The following is an 18,523-nucleotide window of genomic DNA, read 5'->3' on the forward strand; positions in this document are numbered from 1 at the left end:
TCAAATTTTTTTCCTCTCCCCAGTTCTGAGAAGTAATTCAGCTGCCTAGATAAAAAGGAAAGGATAGGGATGGTTGCTCTTATCTCCATTTAAAATGTACTGTTACTCAGAAGTTGACAGAAGTTGATTGTACCTATGATTTTTGTTTGTGTGCTTGTTTGTTTGTATCAGGACTTCTTATAGGTGAGGTCATGTCTGCAGTTCTGAGTCAGGAAGGCATTGATATCCTCACCCACCTCCCCAAAGGGAATGCAGAGGCAGAACTGATGAGCATTGTCCCAGTATTCTATGTTTTTCACTACCTGGAAGCAGGAAATAATTGGAACATTTTTTCTGCTAACTCATTAACTCAAAAACAGAACTTGAAGAAAAAATTAAAAGAAGGTAAGAAAAAAACTATTTCACATATTATACATTAAAATCTTGTGATTTTTAAACTAATAGTTTGATTAAACTAATATTTAAGTTATGAATTATACAAAAGCTTATTTGTAAAAGCATTTCAGCTAAAAAAAAAAAATCATGAGGTGGACTCTATTACACAAATAAATACTGTTTGCTGGAGCGCTTTGGCTTAACTTACTAAAACGCCTGGATGAGATACAAGACACCTGCATTCCAAACTCTACAGAGTACTTCCTTCCTTCTTGAATGAGCTCAGAATGTTCTACTTGATAATTCCCAATTCAAGTGATTCATATACTTCCTTTGAGAAGTTCAGTGTTGGCCACAGAGCATGTGCTTGCTGCCCAACACCAAAGGAAGTTCAGTGTTCCCAGGGGCTAATAAAGCACTCTCTGAGTAGAAATGGGGGTCATTGAAGCACTGTGTTCTTTCCCTGGTGCCTCTTAGGGATGGTGAGCATCATGTCCTTCAGAAATGCTGACTGTTCTTACAGCATGTGGAAGAGTGGAAGTGCTAGCACTTGGTAAGTAGAAAGTTTTGACTTGCATTTCCATAAGTTGTTAATTAACTAAAGAATAACAACCTTAGTGGAAACTCTGTCCAGTTGCTCAGGCTAAAAAGCCTAGTCATTCTTCACTGCCCTCTTTCTCTTACAAGCCACACCTGATCTAGCAAATCCTTTTGGCTGCACCTCCGAAATATATCCTGAACTTGACTACTTCTCACCAACCCCAGCCCACGACCCTGGTCCAAGCCATTCTCATCTCATACCTGGATTATGACACTAGCCCCCTCTGGTCTTTCAGCATCAGCCCTTGCCCCTTTTCAGTCTATACTCAACACAGCAGCCAGAGGGACTCTGTTAAAACATGTTAGGTCACGTCCCACAAAACCATTCAGGAGCTTCCCATCTTACCCAGGGTAAAAACCAAACTTCTTACTGTGATCTACAAGACCCTACATGGTCTAGCCCTACCTCACCTCTCCAACTACATCCCCTACTACTCTCTTTCACTCCACTCGAGCCCCACTGGCCTTCTTGCTGTTCCTGGAACATGCCAGCCATGCTTCCACCTCAGGGCCTTTGCATTGACTACTCCCTCTTCCCCCTCTTCCTGTATCAGCATGGCTGACTCAGCTACCTCCTTCAAGTCTTTACCAAAAGTCACCTTCTCAATGAGGCCTCTGTTGATCATTCTATCTAGCATGCCATTCCCATCCCAACACTTCATATTCTTCTCCCCAGCTTTCCTTTACTCTTTAGAATTTATCACTAACATTCTTACTTATCACACTTATTGTCTGTCTCGCCACTAGAATGTAAGCTCTATGTGGGCAGTTTCAAGTATTCCTAGTGCCTGGTATGTACCTGGCATATAGTAGGTGCTCTGTAAGTACTTAATTGGTGAAGCATAATAACTTCTAAAATTCTGATTATTTGAGGGAAAGTCAGTCTGAATTAACAAATCCATATGGCAACTTATTTTCAAAGAATAATATCATGCTTTGCCAAAATATTTACTAAAGACACTGTGACAGGTACTTTGTAGGTTCTACTATATGAAACACTTTTAAGGGGTTTACAATCTAGAATAATTGTCTTTTAAATTATGCCCTTTAACTGTTGAGAGTCCCCAGGATTTTATCCTTGACCCTCATTTTCTAGACTCTCTCCTTGTACAATCTCATCTTTGCCCATGACTTCCATAATTCCTATGCAGATGATTCTCTAATCACGTCTCAAGGCCTATCTTCTTTCCTTAGCTCCAGATCCATATTTCTGTGGACTTGGGAGCCAAAAGCCCTTTGAACACATTCCATGCCAAATTCATTCTTTTGTTCCTCTGTTCCCCTAATCAGTGCACAGCAATACTTTGTCCTCCACTGACCAAGTTTGACTCCTCCCTTTCCTTTTGGCTTTACATCCAACCAGTCACCACGTTTCACAGATTGTACCTTAGAAGTGGGTCTGACCCTGTGTGGGTAGCACATTTGAAAGACACACAGGCCCCTGGAGTATGGCAACCAGAGGATAAAACCCAGGATGCAGGGAGTGGAGATCGATACAGCCTGGAAAACACCACAGCAGGAACTGGCAACTAAATGCCTGGAGAACAGAAATCCCCATGAGAATATGCAATAGCCTCTCAGGAAACCCCCAGAGCCTCTCAAGATTCTGGGCAAGACTGAGTGGATGGTGTTCAGCCAGAAACATAGAAACACTTGGACCCAACCACCCCAGGCCCAACTCCATGAGTTCCTTTGGAGATAAACATACATAGAAGAAAATGGCCAACACCTGAATACTTTCCAAAAAAATTTTTTTTAGAAATACAGAGAAGATACAAAAAGTACTGAGAATAATATTCCTTTAAAAAGGAAAAGGAAAACAAAATTTTAAAGTGAGGGAGAGAGTCAAGTGGTCTGAGTCTCAAGGGCTTCTGCCTCCTGGGCTGCTGAGTGAAGGAATTGGAGGGGAGGAAAGGAGGCATAAGGGGCACATGGGGTCATGAAGTATTTAGACCCCCTCTGATATTCTTTGAGAGACAGTAGAGACTGAAATTGCTTTTTGACTAAGTAATCATAATAATTAGGGCTTCCTTGGGAGGTGGTGAGTTCTGCATCAATAACATGGTTCAAGGGGAAGAGAGATAAACATTCCCACGGATGTTGGGGAAGAGAATTCAGACCTCAGACGGGGATTTAGATCAGATAGCTTGTACAAATTTTACAATCTAGAATTTTATGATTTCGTTCCTCCATATCTCATGTTCATGAGTCAGTGCTTTAACACAAAACTATTTGTTTCAACACTATTGTCTTTAACTTTAGAGAAAGAAGAATTTTTTTATCATCAGGCATCAATTTTCAGCTTGTGTACAAGCTAACAAATTTGCAGTCACAGAAGATGTGCTGCTCACATTTGATCGTTTTTGGAGATCTTCCTGAAATCTTTCCTGCCCTTGTGAAATGGTAACAACTTACTTTGGAATTGTGCGTTTTAAAACATTATTTTTGGGCTTCCCTGGTGGCGCAGTGGTTGAGAGTCCGCCTGCCGATGCAGGGGACGCGGGTTAGTGCCCCGGTCCGGGAAGATCCCACGTGCCGCGGAGCGGCTGGGCCCGTGAGCCATGGCCGCTGAGCCTGTGCGTCCGGAGCCTGTGCTCCACAACGGGAGAGGCCACAAGAGTGAGAGGCCCGCGTACCACAAAAAAAAAAACAAAAAAAACCCACATTATTTTCTTTTCAAGAATAAACACTGTATGAACTAAAACACACTGAAAGTTGAAAGCCAACAGGGATTCAGTGTCTAAATGTTTATTTATTTGATTTTGTCTCAAAGGTTAACAGCTTTTGCTTTAAGAGTACTTGGACAAGTAAGTAAATATGTAGATCAGGAACAAAATTCAATTTGTAATTCTTTACTGTGGCTGGTTGAGAATTGTCAACTAGAAAATGGATCATTCAAGGAAAATTCCGACTATCAACCAATAAAATTACAGGTAAGGAAACCAAATGCACAGATGAGCAATAGTTTTATTTACAAGTTTGAGTTGTGTTCTCATCCATTTTATAAGAATGAAAAAGAGAGGGGAGAATATATGCAATCCTGCAAGAAACTTCTCTTGTGTACAAAGAATTTGAAAGGTCTTCTCATCCTGCTCTTCAGACAATTCAGCATAGGTCAGATGAGTGAGATCTTGGACACCTGGTGTAACAGGCATTAGTGGGTCATAGGGTACAAGTGCTAGTGATCTCAGAACGGGTAAAATGTGCTAATTTGTCCACGTACACTTGGTATGAATCTGAACTTGAGCTTCAGAGCCTTCTTACAGGTCAAGACTGCGAGATGTTGTTGTGAAACATGGAAGGGATCCTATTTACACTCTGTTAGAAAGAGTAGGGTCAATTTATTAAAAGTACAACAAAGTGTTGTTTGAAATTGGAATCCACTTACATGCTTGAATTGCAAAACCTCTACAAGATACTGCTACAACATCTTCTACTCCTAGAATGTATTTTTTAGGATCCAACAGCTTTTATTTATTTATTTATTTTGCCTGCCCCAATCCAATCCCTTTCATATCAGGCACAAGCGGCCTCTTGGCTGACAGGGGTCCCATAATTAGGACCAATTAGGACTCACACAAGAAATGGGGGCAACTGACATCATCTAGGTGCTATTTGAAGAGTAAAATAGTACAACAATTTTTTTTAAGATCCCACCCATCCATCCATCTATTCGCATCCATTCAACAACCATTCACTAAGCACCTAAAACATGCAAGGGCCTATTTGGGGCACCATGGGGGAGGAAGAGTGGGAAGGATGGACCAGAGTATCCCTGCCACAAAGGAGCTCGCACACTGGTAGGGAAAGTGGGGTATAAATGCTAATAACTGTAACCAAGATTGAAGTGTGTGTGTTCATTTATTTATTCAATAAGTATGTATTGTATGTGTACAAAGTGCTACATGGTAGGGACATAACAGTGAACAAAACAGGTGTGGTCACTGAGGCCATGGCAGTTACAGTCTAGCAGAGAAGTCAGACATTGAGTAAGTGATTTCAAGTGTGGGATTCATGTTAAGAAAAGGGAAATACAGTTTCTTTGAAAGCAGGAAACTCTAACCTAGATTGGGGGAGTTGAGAAAATGGGTTGACCAGGTGCCTGGGAGCTAGGTAGGAGAGAGGCAGGCAGAGTGTTGCAAGTGGAGCAAACATCATGCCTGTTATCTTGAAGTAGAGAGAGGGTGGTTCATTAAAAGAGCTGGAGCCGAGAAGTCCAGAGGGTGAGTGGCACAAAATAAAGCTGGAGAAAAAAGTGAAGGTTACTTACTGGAAGGTCTTGGAAGCATTGCATAGGAACGTCACTGCCCTAAGAGGAGAAAATGTGGGAGAACAGAGGCAGAATAGTGCTTCTCAGGGGAGGTGGCATTTTAACAGGGTCTAGAAGGAGAGGGTGAACTTGAACGTGGTAAAGAGGTATGAAGTGGAGCTACAGGGTAGAGAGGTGGAGGAGAGAAAAGCAAGTGAAAGCATGTAAGACTCAGAGCTTTGAAAAAACGCAAGCAGTCCAACTAGAGTGCATGAAGGGAGAGAAGGAGAGTAGGTCCAAAATAAAGATTAGAGCAAGGTCACTTCACTTTAAAGACACCAGTTTGCTCTCCTTTTTAAACATTGCTTACTTTTAGGGTACCTTGCCCATTGAAGCCCGAGAGAAAACTTTGTATCTTACAGCTTTTGCTGTGATTGGAATTAGAAAGGCCTTTGATATATGCCCTCTGGAGGTAAGTAAGAGTTTTCTTTCTCCAACACCCATGGTCTTTTTCCATACCATATTCTTGGGGGGAGGGGGGAAGGTAAGAGGGGGGCTTGAAAATAACTTTAACTCCAGAATTTAAGGATTTCAGAATTATGATAGATACTAGAGAACATCTAGTCCAACCCACTCATTGACAGTTGAGAAAGCTGAGGCCTGTACGAAAGGTGAATTTAATTGTCCCATGTCACAGGCTACTGACTCGTAGAGCTGTGATTAGAACAGATAACTTCTGACTGTGATGAGAAAATGACCCCGTGTCTGCAGCTTCCTACTCTTACCTCTGCTAAATCTTATGCCACGTATGTGACTGTTGTTCTATAACCCGGAATACAGAGTGTTGAGGTACTCTGTATCACAGAACTGTTGAGGATGCCCCATACCACGTTTGCTGCCTTGGGTTGTGCTGTTTCATTTGCTTGGAAGATGAAGGGAGGAAGGAGAGGATCCACTTAAGTGAATCAATATAGAAGATTCCAAAGGTTAACAGAATGGAGACCCTGATCTGGGAAGTAAATTAGACATGTCCTTCAAACCAGCAGACAGAACCAAGATGGAAAAACCCAAGGGGATTGATAGGACTCGAACCACAAAACAAAATAATCGTTTAGTTTAGTTCAAGAGAATTGTTTTATATATATATCCAGCAAGACAAAATAATCAACAAGGAGAAGTTAGCAGTGGTGCTGGGAGAGAATGCACCAGGCAAGATGTCAGCAGCGATGCACCATGCCACCTCCTCATCCACTTATCCAAAATAACTACTTTAGTCGTCTCAGGACAAAGTCGTAAAGACTATTTTCCCAGGAATCCTTAGGATCAAAAAGTACTTTGACAGCTTGGCTCTTTTTCTGCTACTGATGGTTTTAGTTACTAAAACTCCTTTTGAAAATGTGAATCTGTCTCAGCTATGCTGGGGGGGAATGGAGAAAGCTGTGTCTATACTTGGTGCTTCCTCTTCCCAGAGGCTAGGTCTGACATGGGAAGCAGAAATTCAGTGGAAAAACCTCTACCGAGGAGGGGAGGATTCAGAAACTAAAACAACTGGATGTGGACAATCTCGTTTTCACTTTCCAGGTTACACTCTGCTCCTTCTCCCGGAAGGATTTGCTTCAGGGAGACACCATCCATTTCTATTAGGTCATTTCTCTTTCCACCCTTCACCTTGCCTGCCCCAGAGTGGCACCATCTGGGGGCAGGTCCCATCAGTTGATAGGCCGATGCTTGACAAAGAAACTTAGGTATCTTCTGCTCTTGTTTCCAGAAAGTCAGCACAGCTGTAACTAAAGCTGACACCTTTCTGCTTGAAAATACCCTCTCGACCAAGAGTACTTTTACACTGGCCATCGCTGCTTTTGCTCTTTCCCTGGGAGATAAAACACACCCACAGTTTCGTTCAATTGTCTCAGCCCTGAAGAAGGAAGCTTTGGTTAAAGGTATGACTTGTTCCTGACAGGTACTCGGCAAGTGTCTACTAGGCATGTAGCGTCTGCTAATTGGGGAAGGGGTGGTGGCATGCATAGTGGAGTGAGACACCATCCCTGCCCTCAAGAAACAAATCATCACAGTACAAAGGAATAAGCGCTGTTATTCATTTACTTAGTCACTCATTCAGCACATTTTTATCCATTCCTTAATTCAACAAAGGAATGAATGTGTATTGAGTATTGAGTACCTCCTATGCACCAGGCACTGTTCTAGGCTCTGGGGATAAAGCAACAGACCAAAAAAAAAAAAAAATTCAGGCCTTCATGAAGCTTACATTCTAGTTAGGGAGAGACAAACGCAATAAATAGCTAAAACATTTAATATACTGAATAGCTTAGTGATGACTGATGTGAAGAAAAATGAAGCAGGGAAGTGACACAGGGCGAGGGGGTGGGTTGTAATTTTAGATGGGGTTGTCAGGCTTAAGCCTCACTGAGAAGATGGTGTTTGAGTCAAGACGTGAAGGAGGTGAGGAAGCAAGCCAGTGGCTCTCTGGAAGGGTGTTTCCTGGTGGAGAAACAACTTTGCATATTACTGAGGTAGGAGCATGCCTGGTGCTCCAGAAAAGGCCAGGAGGCCAGTATGGCTGGAGAGAAATGAGATGAGGGTAAGAAGTGATGTCAGGGAAGGAAAGCGTGAGGGAGTGCCATGTAGGACCTTGGAGGTCATTACTGGAGCTCTGCAGGACTCCTGTATACAGTTGTGCAATGTTCAAAGCACCCAAGCAAGCAGGTGAATTAAGGCTGAAATCCAGCCTGTGCTCTGCTCCCCCATCCATGCACCCTGGTTTGAGTCAGCTTCTACCCTGAGCAAGGGGTGCCTGAGTCTCATTCACATCAAGGTGCTGTGGGGGCCAGTGTGAGCCCCAGGAGAGTGCATGACCTAGCTTGTATTGTACCAGGTTGACTACAAAGTAAAGATATTGCTTCCTATGGGTCAAGAGTAAAGAAATAGAGAGGAGCTGTGGTCATTGGCCAATGTGCCTAGACCAGCACCGGCATGGTTGGGCACTTCTGAGCCGTCTCCTGACTAAGGTTTTCTAAAAGTTTAATAAATCTTACATGAGGTTTATCATTATCTACAAAATTTGACTTCTGTCATCATTTAAAAATGACTGACTCTTAACATATACCTCGAAACCACCTGTATAATACTTTTCAAATAACACAAAAGAAATGTCTTGGGTATTGTAAGAAATGAATCATAAAATCATAGAATTTAAGAGCTAGAAAGGAACTTAATAATTCAAATAATGTTTGATCTGGAAGTATCTTTAAAAACCAAAACTTTCATTCTAAATACAGCCTCCACAAGTGAGGGAAAACATTTTGTCCAAAGTCATGCAAATCAGGTAATTCTGATGTGTAAATAGATAACATCAAAATTTTGAGGGATGGAGTGGGAGGTTGGGATTAGCAGATGCAACCTATTATATATAGAATGGATAAACAGCCAGGTCCTACTGGATAGCACAGGGAACTATAGTCAATTTTATATATGTACGTAAAATACATATATTTTATATATATAAATATATATACATTCTTTTTTAGATTTTTTCCATTATAGGTTAAAAGAGCCCTGTGTTAAGGGACCTTGTTTGTATTGGTCACCTTGAGAAAGTTCTTCTTAGAAAAGAGTAAAAAATTTCTGGAAACCAGAAGGCCACTACCGGAAGAAACTTCTAGAAACTTGCTAGAATTGTTATGCCAAATTCACACTTTTCATCATATTTACCAGTGTGATTTGTTGATGTTCAGGTAATCCACCAATATATCGTTTTTGGAAAGATGATCTTCAACAGAAAGACGGCTCTGCACGTTATACCAGCACAGCACACATGGTAGAAACCACGGCCTATGCCTTACTTACCAGCCTGAGCTTGAAAGACATGAATTACGTTAATCTAATCATCAAATGGTTATCAGAAGAGCAGAGGTATGGAGGTGGCTTTTATTCGACCCAGGTAATGTTTCTTTCTCAGGGTCCATCCTCCTGGAGATATTTTTAGTGCCTCCCTCACCACACATTCCACACTCCTTCTGACCTCCATGCTTCTGTCACCAAGGGAGCATACCAAAGATATGAATAAAGGACTAGAATCAAGGACCCTAATGGATATGTACATTGACACCCTTCTTATACAGAGGAGCAAGTCAGCCTCAGGAGGTTCATTCAGGGAGTTAGTGGCAGAGCCAAAATCAGAACTCACGTCTCCTGACTCTAAGCCCAGTACTTCCTTTATGATTCTTAATTACCAGGAAGGGCTAGGAGAGTTAATTCCTATGTAAGGAACAGCAGCTGCCCTGCAAAGGCACTGATGTTTCTGTCCACAAAACAAATAAAAGGTGAGAGGAATACTGATTACTAACATGTTTATCTATCTACCTACCAATGTAAACTCATTTAAGTATGTATATTTTACATTATAACTGTATGCAGTTGTTTAGTGTACATCTACATTCAAGTTTATCTCAAATGTTAGCATCTTCCCTGTTCCCTGGATGCTTGGACAATGACAGGGTGTGTGTGTATATGTATATAAAATTTAGAGCTAGAGGGGTCCTTCAGGGTGACATTAGTGATCATCTAATCCGAGGAGGCAAATGGTTTCATCGTGGGTACAACCGGAGGCTTAGAGAAGAGAGGACCCCGCTTATTAGCACTGGCTGCATGGACATGGGCAGAGAGGGTAGCCACAAATTTGCTATCTCTGATCCAGCCACATTTCCTAATTTTGTAGATGAAGAAGATGAAGTCCAGAAAAATTAAGTTCATCCATTTATTCCTTCAACAAATACTTGTTGAATAGCTACCATGTGTGTGTACTTACTAAATGTAATGGATGCCAAGAAAAATATACTACTTGCCCCCATGAATCTTATACTACAGTGGGGGACGCCAATGATAAACTCTACATAAAAATATTACCAATTGAGATGAATGCTCTAAAGGGCAGAAGGGAAGAACATTAAAACAGAATAACGAGAAGGGGGAGCTTCTTCATGGCTTCACTGTGCAGATATTTAAGCTGAGACTTAAGGATGGGAAGGAGATACATTGTCATGCAAGGAGTTGGAGGTATTCTGCAAAGAGTGACTTGCCTGAAGTCACGTGCTCAGGACAGGTAGAGAACCTGGACTTGAGGCCACACTGCCTTTCTGTCCCTGCTAACAGCAGCATCCTTATTGGGGGAGGGGGACGATCTTCCTTCCACCTCCACATGGGGACCCTTAACCAGTTTCACTCAGTCAGCTGGAGTTTCATCTCCAGGCAATGCTGACTCACCTTCTCATAAGAAAGGGTATTTGTAAACAGAGAGTACATAAATAAGTAAACCTATGTTTGTGCCTTGCTGATTGTTGATAGGATACAATTAATGCCATCGAGGGCCTGACAGAGTATTCACTACTGGTTAAAAAACTCCACTTGAATATGGATATCAAAGTTTCTTACAAGCATAAAGGTGACCTCTACTATTATAAGATGACAGAGAAGAATTTCCTTGGGAGGCCAGTAGAGGTAAATAAAGGATTTTTTTATAGTATTTTATAATCGGATGGGACCTTTGAAATCATCTGTTACAGATGCTAATACGTATTTTTCTAATTACCATATTTTAGGTTATTTTAAGGTATATTTAAACATACAAGTAACTGGAAATAGTTCTTACTGTCCACAGCCTACAAATCCGTGTTTGTGCAAAGTAAATAAGCATGAGAAATAATATTGAACGCAAAAATCTTTCCAGGTGCCTTTCAATGATGACCTTGTTGTCCTAAGTACTGGACAAAACAATGGCTTGGCTACAGTGCATGTGAGTATTTCATGGAGAGCCGACTTAATTGGGGTTATGTGTGACTTAATTGGGGTTATGTGTCAGCTTGTACTAAGTAACATAAAAGAAAGTTAGGGACTTTGCCACAAAGTTACAGAAATCTGGGCTTGGGTAACCATGACTGACGTAAGAGTCATTTATCATTCTTTCTAGCTATCTTGGTAGCTGTCCCCACAATTTCTTTTTGAAAATGGTCATATTAATCTTTATATGTATGTAGTCTGTGTATTTGTGGAAATTATATATATATATAATTATATAGAGCGATAAATAATTTTTATGTCTATATATGTATATATACATGTGACTTGTATGTATACACTCATACGTGTATATACATGGATGTGGTGGTTAGTAACGTAGTCTCACCTCATTTGTCCAGCATCATCGGGGATTGATGGATATGTAAGGGCTTAAGTTTCTTCTATTTTTAACCATAGATTGCATGGACACATATAAATAACTTAGAAAAACGTGTAACTGCCAAATGCCTCAAATAAAATAAACTATGTATTCGGAGCATAAGTTAACATTCTGTTGATTATTTAATTGTGTGCTCATCTTTAGTACATTTATTCCTTCAAAGACAGCTTCTAAGATTGCGTGAGGGTGGGGAGATGGATGGTCCACTTTTCTGTCACTTCTGGTCACTCTCACTATACCTACTTCTGGCAGCACCCCTGCCCTTCCATGCATACCTATAATTTGTTGTTACCACAGTGGTTTGTGGGCTGAAGAAAACCATACTTCATGACCTAGTGGTGTTCTCTGTAAAATTAGTGTACAGGCACAAGGATGAAAGTCTTAAAAACTTTCCTGTAGAGTGAGGTGCTCAGATTTGACTGCGTGGGATTTGGACCAAGGTTCTGACTGGACAGAGATCGTTTTTTGCTTACCTTGGGCTTCTCAGCTATGTTTCAAATTGTGGAGTTTGCTGAAAGTCCGGTTGCTGGGAAAATGGTCTTTAACGTACACCATTTGCACTGGGTGGTGAAAATACTTTAAGCATCTCATTTCTAGCCGCAGTACTGTCATAATACCTTTTCCACTCCCCGTTTTAAACAGAATACTCTTGTTTACTTGTCCCAATATAGGTAAAAACTGTGTTTCACAAAACCAGTACCTCTGAGGAAATTTGCAGCTTCCATTTGAAAATTGAAACTCAGCAAATTGAAGGTAAAACATCATGATTTACACTATAATTTTGGTTAAGCATAAAGAATGCCAAAGAGCTTCCCTGATTAGGAAAAACATGCTAAATCAAAAAACAATTTTCTTATTCAAATTCTTTAACAGGTTGACATCTGAGTAAACATAACTGCCATTTATTATAATACAGGTAACTAATAATAGTTGGAATTTGATATTAAATAACAATATCTAAGCTAAATGTATCCGCTATTGATCCAGAAATTGTTTTGACTGAAAATTACTTTAAGAATGTAACTAGCATTAAAAAAAATGTAACTAGCTGTAAAGCCACAGAAGGGTCTAATTTCAGAAACTTGAATTTCTGTTACTTTTGTGTCAGTGTTCCATTCCTGGGCCCTGAATTTCTCTCATCACTCTGTTGGGTTTCCATCCCTTACCCTTTCTGTATCCCAAGGAGTTTGGCAAATGCACATTTCTCTGCCCCCACCTTCAACTTGATCTCTCCAGGACTTATGATCCTTTCTTAATGTGCCTTTTTTTTTAACCTGTGGCCCTCTCATCCCTCTTCTGATGGGTTAGTTCTCCCCTCCCAGTCCAGAAGCAAGGCCACTTGCACACCCCAGTTCTCCTTTACCCTCTGCCCTGATAGCTTCTGTTTGTGGCTCAGAAGCCTGTTCCTGCAGGAAAATTTCCAACTACCAGCAAATCCAGGCGTCGGCTCTTCCTCTCTGCTACCTCCCCCAGACATGTGACCAACACATATTTACCTTAAATGACTCCTTCCTTAAATTATAAGTTCTTGGAGAGCAGAGAACTGTTCTAATGGTTTTAAGACTTCCTGGGATTGTCAGTAGCCACGAATCTCCATTAAAATCATCAAAAGTGATAACTACCAAATCACAAATCATTTTTAAGTGTGTTTAGAGACATGCTCATTAATGATTCTGTTCTGACATGTTGCAAAACAGCTAAAAACGGTTTACTCTTATTTTTGTTTGTTTGTTTGCTTGTTTGTTTGCTGTGTGTACCAGCCCGCAGCTACAGCAACTCGGAATACAAGCGCATAGTGGCATGTGCCAGGTGAGCCTGTTTCCACCAAGGGGAGAGTAGACTTCAGGGTCTCACTTCTGCCAGAGTATTATTTCTTCAAATATTTTTGAATTATAAGAATGTCCAGAAGATGCAAAATTGTTCTCTTTTTTTAATGAGAAGCATAGCAGGTATTCTTTTTTTTTCTCTCGCATCTTTATTGGAGTATAAATTCTTTACAATGTTGTGTTAGTTTCTGCTGTACAACAAAGTGAATCAGCTATATGTATACATATATCCCCATATCCCCTCCCTCTTGAGCCTCCCTCCCACCTTCCCTATCCCATCCCTCTAGGTCGTCACAAAGCATCAAGTTGATCTCCTTGTGCTATGCAGCAGCTTCCCACTAGCCATCCATTTCACATTTGGTAGTGTATACATGTCAGTGCTACTCTCTCACTTCATCCCAGCTTCCTCTTCCCCACCCTCCCTCCCCGTGCCCTCAAGTCTGTTCTCTACGTCTGCGTCTTTATTCCTGCCCTGCCACTAGGTTTATTTGTACCGCTTTTTAAAATTCCATATATATATGTGTTAGCATACGGTATTTGTTTTTCTCTTTCTGACTTACTTAACTCTGTATGACAGATTCTAGGTCCATCCACCTCACTACAAATAACACAATTTTGTTCCTTTTTATGGCTGAGTAATATTCCATTGTATATGTGTCACATTTTCTTTATCCATTCATTTGTTGTTGTTTGTTTTGTTTTTTTTGAATTTTATTTAATTTATTTTTTTACATAGCAGGTTCTTATTAGTTATCCATTTTATACATATTAGTATATATATGTCAATCCCAATCTCCCAATTCATCCCAGCACCACCACCACCACCCCCGCTCCGCCACTTTCCCCCCTTGGTGTCCATACGTTTGTTCTCTACATCTATGTCCCTATTTCTGCCCTGCAAACTGGTTCATCTGTACCACTTTTCTAGGTTCCACATATATGTGTTAATATATGATATTTGTTTTTCTCTTTCTGACTTACTTCACTCTGTATGACAATCTCTAGATTCATCCATGTCTCTATAAATGACCCAATTTCATTCCTTTTTATAGCTAATATTCCATTGTATATATGTACCACATCTTCTTTATCCATTCATCTGTCGATGGGCATTTAGGTTGCTTCCATGTCATGACTATTGTAACTAGTGTTGCAGTGAACAATGTGGTACATGTATCTTTTGGAATTATGGTTTTCTCAGGATATATGCCCAGTAGTGGGATTGCTGGGTCATATGGTAGTTCTAGTTTTAGTTTTTTAAGGAACCTCCATACTGTTTTCCATAGTGGCTGTATCAATTTATTCCATTAAATAGCTACTTACTGTACAGAACAGCTTTGTTTTGCTCATATATAGTTTTCTCTCCCATTTTTGGCCTTTTTCTAATTCAAACACTAAAATATTAATTTGTCTTCCAGAAAGGTAAAGATATATGTAGGTATTAGGAAAAGAAAGAGCAAAAGATTCTCTCAGAAGCAGCTTCCACACTTTTACTTAGAAAAATAATGTTCACCCAGTAAAATCCCTGGCCGTTATCAGCCAGCCGGTGGTTCTCAAGTCAGGTTGCACATTGAATTCAGCTGGAGAGAGTTTAGAACTATGCAAAACTCCATCCAGGCTCACCCCTGGCGGTTCTTCTAACGGTAGCCAGGGCTAAGAACCATGGATGCTGAGCCCTTAGCAAACTAACTCCAAGGCCTGAATTGGCCACTATCTTCATTTCCTATTGCTGCTAGTAACAGTTTACCATAACTGTAATGACTTAAAACAACCCAAATGTATTATCTTATAATTCTGGGGGTCAGACGTCCTAAAATCAAGGCGTTATTGGGGCCACGTTCCTTCTGGAGGCTCTAGGCGAGAATCCACGTCCTAGCCTTTTCCAGATTCCAGAGGCACCTGCTTTCCTTGGCTTGTTGCCCCTCCCTCCATCTTCAAAGCCAGCAACACAGCATCTTCCAGTATCTCTTTCTGACTCAGACCCCTGCTTCCATCACCGTAACCTCCTTCTCTGACTCTCCTGTTTATTTCCCTTATAAAGACCCCTGTGATCACATTGGACCCACGCAGATAATCAATCAGGAGAATCGCTATGGCTCAAGATCCTTAACCTAATCACACCTACAAGTCCCTTTTGCTATGTAAGGTAACAAATTCATAGCTTCAGGGGATTAAGAGGTGGACATCTTTGGAGGCCATTATTCTGCTTACCAAACCACCATCCTAAAACGTTTGTGAAAATATAGGTTTTTGAAAATATGTATATATACTTTAGTGATCACACAGAGTGAATCAGTTAATGGCAGAGCCAGGACTAGAACACAGGCTTCTTCCTTCTTTCCACCACCCCTTAGTACCTCCTGTTCTGTTCTGTTTCCTTAATTCTTCCTATTCTCAACAACTGGCTGGTATTTTGCTGTTTTTACTTATAATCACACATGATGCAAAGCACTGAGTATGGGTAAACTAGAAATTCCATAGACTTGTGTCATAGATTGGAGCTGAAAAGGATTTTAGGGATGATATAGTAATCCTCTTATTTTAGAAGTAAAGAAACTGAGACCCCAAGAGGTGAAGTAACTGGCCAAATTCTCACAGAGTTAGAGGCGGAGCTAGGACCTCAAAGCCCAGACCCTGATGCCCAGTCCAGTTTCTAAACCACATCCTTCAGTTAGTGTAATCTGAGACCACTGACCTTGAGGAATAGCACAGAATTTCTCACCACCTCCTTCCCAGCATTTTGCAGCCCTGTCTGTGGTCCCTAGCTCAGTCACTCTCTTCTCAGGATTCCTTCATCAGCTAGCCCACTCGAAGTCCCTCCTTCCTTCCTTGGCCAGTCTCTGCCATCTGTTCCCCCTCACACACCCTTCCTCATTCCCTAAGGTCCTGTTAAGGTCACCCTTTCCCAGGCAGCTTGCTTCCTGCCATTCCCACTCTTGGGTACCTCTCTTCTAGAGGACAGGGTGTGATCACTGTTTAAACCCATAGCACTTGTCACAGGGAGGTATGAGCAAACTTGTTCTGGGCAAAGCTAGAATCAATGTGTGGGACCTACAGGGAGGTACACTGAGTGGGCACAAGGACTCTATGATAGTGGAGCTGGACACCTGTGGGGCAGCCTCTGCCATGAAATACTCACATGACCTTCAGCAAATCAGCTTACTTCTCTGGGCCTCTTCTGTAAACTAAGGATATTGGACTATCTGATCCCAAATTGCCTTCCGGTAGTTCCACAACTCTGCTATACATTAAAAGGCTCTCATCAAAAACTTGTTCATTTGAATTCATTGACAGGAGGCCTAGTTCCAGATTGTTAATATATAAAAGATAGCAACAGAGATGTAATACTGCATATTCTACCCTTTGGTTTTTATAAACCGGGGACAAAATGTTCAAAAAACCAGGTGGAACATGCTTTTGGCTCTGTGATGCTGAAGCTGGGTTGGATAAATTCCAAATGTAACTGTGCAGTACTTATTCATGTGAGAAATTCTTTGCCTTCAAATATACACTCTCCTGATTTAAAAAATGCCAGCACACAATTTCTATGTTCAGAGGGTCTCTTTCGTGTATTTAGCTTTTTACAACTTCTCTGTTGTATTCATAAGAAAAGAAAAAAGGATTTCATTTCTCTTCTTCTCCTGGAACAAAATGCCTTTGGGAAAGATTGCTGTCCTTGGCAGCAGGCAAAGGGCTTCTTGAAAGGAAGGTTTCTGTTCCACGGTTGAAACAGTCACCATGGCAACCAGTCATCAAGGCTCCAGCAACTTTTCATAGACACTCTTCACTCAGGAGGCCCTTTTCCATCATGTTGACAGAGTATTTGCATCTGTGAGCCAGAGCTCTCTGCTTCTGGTGACACTCACCCATCCAATTAGGGAGATGCTAGATGTCACATTTCAGTTCCAAGTTGCCTTATATTTTGTTCTAAATTGTTAATTTGGTGAAGAATGGGGTTAAATTTTTATAAGCCGGAAATTTTATAATATTGAAATTTTTATGGTAAATATGACATCTAAAACTTCTAGTAGGATCTGCTTTATATATGTTCAATAAGATATGATTGGGGAAAAGAGGTCCCTTGCCACCTCACTAATTCAAATAATACCTCCCATTGCACTCATATTTATTCCTTTGGGTGAGATCAGTTCACTTTCCCCTTTATGAAGCTGTCTCACCAGGCTCTTCCTTTAATCCCAACTGCTCTCCCAAGCTCCACTCTCAAATGTCTGGCTGCCTCTCCCACATCATAAGGTGAGGCTGGAACCTAAAACTCAACCTTTGCAGAACCAGACTCCCATCCAGTCCCTACCCCACCAACCTGCTCCTCCTTTAAGTATTCTAACTTTGCTTAATCATAGAAACAGGCCTCTCTGCCTCTCAAGATGAAGGCTTGGAATTATAAAGATAAATTTAAAACACGAGTTTATACTTCTTCACAGTTAATTTTACAAAAAAGAAAATGAGCTCTAGAAAGGGAAAATAATTTGGGGAAAACCCTCAGCAGAACTGGGATAAAGCCCAAATTTACTGATTTGGGAATTTACTGGGAATTTCAGTATTGGAAATGGGAATTTCAGTAAATGGGAATTTCAGTATTCTTTTCCCTCATACCAGAAAAACAAAAACAAAATAAACCAAATCTCCCATTTTACCCCCTTTGCCTTTCTCCTCAGCTTCCCCACAAGCACAATTCCTAGATGAAGGATGGTCCTTGAAACATTTTTTTAAATAAAATATCTAATATGAAAATTTTAGAAAATACAGAAAAGCACGGAAAAGAGATAATCACTTATAATCTCATCATCCAGAGAAAGTAGCTTCTAACATGTTAGTGTGTTTCCTTCCAGTCTTTTCCGGAACATGCTTATTGAGTTTCTTTCCAATATACAATTAATTTTCTTCTTTGAATATTCTCCGTTAGAAAAAGAACTAGGATGAGAATCAAGAGACTTATGCAGCTCTGAGGTGAGATAGTCATGTGAGCTTGAACAAGTACCTTATCTCATCCTCAGTTTCCTCAACTAGCTAATTAGGAGCTTGGACTGAATGGCTTTTATGATCTCTTCCAACCCCAGAATGGAGGTCCATTGAGATAACCGGTCAAGTGAGTAAAGAGTTGGAATAGATGACTAAGAAATCTCTTGCATCTCTAAAATTCAGAGATTGCAACACATATATTGTAAAGAAGCAAATAACTGGAGACTCACATTAGAAAGT

General features: G+C 40.7%; 1 protein-coding gene across 2 annotated transcripts in view; it reads left to right on the plus strand.

The window, feature by feature from the left end:
• C5 (complement C5) overlaps positions 1-18,523 on the plus strand; it is a 79,873-nt gene that overhangs the window by 47,363 nt on the left and 13,987 nt on the right. For both annotated transcript variants that reach the window (XM_082843506.1, XM_082843507.1), the window contains exons 24-33: positions 172-384; positions 853-928; positions 3,749-3,908; positions 5,601-5,696; positions 6,993-7,164; positions 8,977-9,182; positions 10,586-10,738; positions 10,968-11,033; positions 12,149-12,230; positions 13,238-13,286. In XM_082843506.1, the coding sequence (XP_082699632.1) occupies positions 172-384; positions 853-928; positions 3,749-3,908; positions 5,601-5,696; positions 6,993-7,164; positions 8,977-9,182; positions 10,586-10,738; positions 10,968-11,033; positions 12,149-12,230; positions 13,238-13,286 (1,273 nt within the window). The remainder of the gene's footprint in view (positions 1-171; positions 385-852; positions 929-3,748; positions 3,909-5,600; positions 5,697-6,992; positions 7,165-8,976; positions 9,183-10,585; positions 10,739-10,967; positions 11,034-12,148; positions 12,231-13,237; positions 13,287-18,523) is intronic.

Source organism: Leucopleurus acutus (genome assembly GCF_964270905.1).
Source record: "Leucopleurus acutus genome assembly, chromosome: 7".
NCBI classification, from domain to species: Eukaryota; Metazoa; Chordata; class Mammalia; order Artiodactyla; family Delphinidae; genus Leucopleurus; species Leucopleurus acutus.